At 44.3% G+C, this 4,650-nt stretch overlaps 1 protein-coding gene across 1 annotated transcript in view; it reads right to left on the minus strand.

The window, feature by feature from the left end:
- Nucleotides 1-296: 296 nt before the first annotated feature.
- lgr4 (leucine-rich repeat containing G protein-coupled receptor 4) overlaps nt 297-4,650 on the minus strand; it is a 70,811-nt gene continuing 66,457 nt past the window's right edge. Inside the window, 1 exon segment of the mRNA XM_073836172.1 lies at nt 297-4,650. Within this exon segment, the coding sequence (XP_073692273.1) occupies nt 3,308-4,650 (1,343 nt within the window). The 3' untranslated portion in view covers nt 297-3,307.

The following is a 4,650-nucleotide window of genomic DNA, read 5'->3' on the forward strand; positions in this document are numbered from 1 at the left end:
ATGAAACGTTTTCATATTGAAGATAGCTGCTATTTTCGGATGTGCATTGTTATGACATGAAGGTGAAGTTTTAGGAGCTGCAGTTAGTTGTATAAAGATGATGGGCCTGTTTAGGATGACAGTCATAACACCGCAAGGCTAAAACATTAAATCTATCAGTGAGACTAAAGCTATTTTAATGAACAGTATCAGAAGCTTTTAGCTCCACTGGAATAAAAAGCAGATGCAACTCGTCAAGCAAAAGGGAATAAACTATCAAGAGGGAAACTTAATAACAAAGGACAAGCACTCCCGTCTTTAAAGCGAATCAGTTTATATAGTTTGGTTTACAAAAATGTCTGTATACAGTATGTCATTTTCTCCCAGTACAAACTAACGCGTGACTCATTCAGTGAGAACGTACAACTAGATGTATTTACAGCGCAAGCAATCATTTCAACAAAATAAACATGAAAACGTAACCACATGTACTACTCACTACTGGCAGCCGCTACGGTTGAAGAGGTAGCTTCCACAGTTAGACAATGCATCCCATTTTTGATTAGACGTGTCCTACAAAAATAATTTACAACACACACACTGACATCTCTATAGTCACACACACATATTCAGATCTCTCTCTCTCTCACACACACACACACACACACACACACACACACACACACACACGATTTGGAATTCTGTCAGTTCTATTAGCTACGACCTGCAAGGCTTGTCAGTTGCCAGAGCTTATATGACTGGCATAATGGCATCCACTTTGCAAACATATTAGAAGACCAAAGGAAGGTGTTGACATTCGGTATCTAAGGCAAACAAACACACATTTCTTTTCACTTGAATTCCTGAACATACAAGGACAAAGGTGTACAAATGGAATCATGATGATGAAACGTTGTTCTGTACTCCTAAACACAAAGACACACATTGGTCCCCTTGTCCATCCCACGTGACATAGCCTACTGGCAACTTGAACATCAATATATCAGACAGCTGATCAAACAAGAGTGCTACTGTATGGATGTGAAGTGTAGAGGGAAAAAAGGGTTTTCATAAGGACTGCTTCCTTAGCTTTTGTGTAGGGATACACAGCATTCAAGATTTTTAAAATGTATTAAATTAGGATTGAATAATATTGGATATCTGTGCATGCTTTCTTCCTATTTTTACATTTAGATTACTTTTGCTGCCATCTAAAGTTCTGACATAGAACCCCGAGGAGCTACTATTTGTTTACAAGCAGAAGATGACACACACTGTACTTAAAACAGTCTTCATGTCTGAAGATTTCAACAGAGGATGACTTGCAATTTTTTACCCAGCATTACTTATTTGAAGAAATTGTTATTTTTGTTTTCTTTGTGCACAAAAGTGTCAGTTCTATTGCTGTCTGTGCAGGGTCAGAAAGCTCTCAGATTTCATCACAAATATCTTAATTTGTGTTCTGAAGATAAATGAAGGTCTAACAGGTTTGGAACGACTTGAGAGTGAGTAATTAATGACAGAATTTTCATTTTTGGGTGAACTATCCCTTTAAATAATGAAATATGTAGTAGAAAACTCATGAAAGATTTACGTTATTTAAAAAATCCACATCATTTTCGACATATTTTGGACTATGGGTGGTGCCATTATTTTGATGATGTAAAATGGTTGCACTCTGTGATTTAGTGGCGCTACCTGTTGCTATTTTTACCGCAACATATCTTGGAAAATAAAATACTGATACAGTGACACATTGTGCGGCTTTTGGTTAGAATTTTTAGTCGAAGGGCAACAAGAGAAGTGATGTAAGTCTTAACTGCTTTCCAAGCAATAAGAAGAGGAGAAAAGAATGGGAAATGCCTGTGGACAAATAAAACTTCCTAAAGACCTGCGTCTTTGTTCTCTCCACTTTAGCCCTGATGCCTTTTAGGCTTTTAGTAGACCACAACTACTGCAAGAGCTTACAAATGGCAGAGACAAGAAACGCTAGATGCCATTCTGGCAGGATGTAGACAGGTCATGCTTGTCATGACTCCACAGCCACTGAAGGAGTTTCTCAGCGTGGATTTCACTCAGTATCCGTGAGTATTTAGACTTTAGCTCTTCCAGTAGCTGTGGTCTTCCAGTAGCTGTGGTCTACATATTAATGTCAACCAGTTATAGTTTTTCTATCTAGTTTAACTATAACTTAATATTATAAAATAATAGTAATGCTGGCGCATCCATTTTTTGACATTCAAATAGTAAGAATGTATAGCCAGATTATCTGGACAGGAAGGAGTTCTAATATGAAAACCCTTTTTTACTCTACCCAGTGTACAAAACGCATACTGAAATGATCTAGTGACATTATTGTCAGGAATAATAGCAGAATAAAATAAGCGTCGTTCGCCATTCGTTCACCAAAGCAATTCCATGTCTTACAATAAATTATTAGAAACTTACTAGTGATTAAGGAAGCGCTCTGGTCAAGACATCCAAATGTCACTGTAGAACATAAATTAAAGACAATTTCTTTTAATAAACAGTTCTGTACTGGCATTACTGGATCACTCAGTTAGTTGAAGGAGAGGATTGTGATTTTTAGGATCACTTTTACAATAAACAAGAAAGGAATGAATGCTTTTCGAAACTAACGGCCACCGTGAACTTACTCCAAGAAAATGTGAGGGAACACAAGACAGCGTGAACATAAACGTGTAGATTACATTCTCATCGGCATACTGGAACTCCAGTATAAGGAGGAACTTTGCTACATTGCCACAGTCAGGATTTATGACAACAACAAGGTATAAGAGAAAAAGAATCAACATCACTAAAAACAATGGCACATATATCCCTGCTTTAAATCAAAAGGACAAACGTTTGTAAGAATATAAAGGGAAAATATATTTTTTCTGTCTTAAAAATGCCCCAGGAAAATAAACAGACAATTTCTACTCTTTTGCAAACTGAAGGCAGGCACTAGGAGATAAGATCACTGTCCGTCAACCGTCAATCAGCCCTGGGTCCCAATGCAACTGAATTTGGCTGAGGGGGACAGAAAACAGAAAACAAGACGTGTTGTTTGCTGACAACATTTGGCTCAGTGAGTCTTTCCGTATTGTCAGTTTCCCTTTTCATGGATTCGGTCTACATTCACTCATACACACACAAACACACACACAAGTGTGAAAAGAAAGTGCTTCCGGTCTGTTTGCATTTCCACGGCTCTACAGCCATGTCTCCAGCCCCTCCCTGTTCTCTGTCCTTGAGGAACAGGGACACTCCACACCCTGGAGGACTGTGTGAGGAAGTGAGTGTGTGAGCGCTCGGGGCTGTGAGCTCAGTCTGTCATGCGGGGGATGTTATAAGAGTAGTGTACTAAAGGGAGGCCGCGGCTTTGACAGAAACATGCCCGGCCGCATGCCTGCACCTGCTCCGAACTGTCCGACACGAATGAATCCCCCTCATCTCCATATTCTGACTGAGCTGAAAGCGTCCCGGTGTCGGGCCAGTACCCCTCTGAGCTCAAGCACTGGGGTGCGTTTGCCATCAAGGCAGGACAGCTGTGGGATTTCACTAAATGTCTGCAGGCTGATGAAGAGGAGGAAGCGGAAGAGGAAGACGTGCTGATATGAAGGGCGGCGTCACAGTGTTCGCACATTCCCCGAGTGTCACCGTGAAGCTTTGTGTACATCCCGCAGTCGGCAGACAGGCCTTCGCCGTCATCGGATGCTGCCGAACCCCCTGCTACCGTCCCTTTGGTAACCTGCAGCCCGCTACAACCTCCAGCCCTCCCTCGTCCTCTAAGACGAAGCCAGTCGTATCTGAAGGAGGGACTGAAGCAGACGTAAAGCACGGGGTTCAAGCAGGCAGAGAGAGGAAAGAATATGAGGGTCACAGATTTGGCCATCTCTGGTCCGCCCACTGCATTACTGGTGCCGGCCAGCAAGGGAGCGAAAGAGAAAGCTGCCACGGGACAGAAGAAGATGCAGTTGGTGAAGATGAGCCAGGCGATGTGCCTCACAGATCCAGCCTGCTCGGGGTCAGCCAGTTGGGCACGGCCCAACCTGCAGTACAATCGCGTATAGACCACCGCGCTCAGCAGGTACGCTAGTGTGTTCATGAGCACCAGGGCCACTGTGAACCCCAGGCCTGGTCCGGGGCCTTCGGAGAAGGGCAGGCAGAGAGGAGAGCCCATGGCTGATCCGTGATACAGACTGAGGCAGGCCGCTGCGACAGATACCAATCCCAACAGGAGTGCTGCGATACCGAACCTCCTTCGTCTTTCCCTTCTTTCGCCACTGGACCTCAGAGCTCCCGCCTTTCCCATTAGAGCTCTCACAGCCAAGCAACGCTCCACCGCAGCTAATGCGAGCAGCAGGACGGCCCACTCGGAGGAAAACACAGCGAGGAAGCCCACAATCTGACACCCAGCGCCTGTTTCCCACCACACGCCGTACTCGGCAAATGAGCCCCAGGTGATCGCATCCAGGAGTGTCAGTGCTGCCACGTAGACTCCTGTGAGCAGGTTAGCAGAGGCCAGGAGAGCCACCAGGAGGCGGGCTGGGGAGAGAGGAGAGGTGCGTGGGGAGAAGGTGGCTGCGAGGACCAGGCAGTTGAAAAGGAGCGCCACCAGGCAGATGAACCACACGGTCAATCGGATCATCCAGCTTCCCAACAAGT

The sequence above is a fragment of the Garra rufa genome, chromosome 3 (assembly GCF_049309525.1).
Source record: "Garra rufa chromosome 3, GarRuf1.0, whole genome shotgun sequence".
NCBI classification, from domain to species: domain Eukaryota; kingdom Metazoa; phylum Chordata; class Actinopteri; order Cypriniformes; family Cyprinidae; genus Garra; species Garra rufa.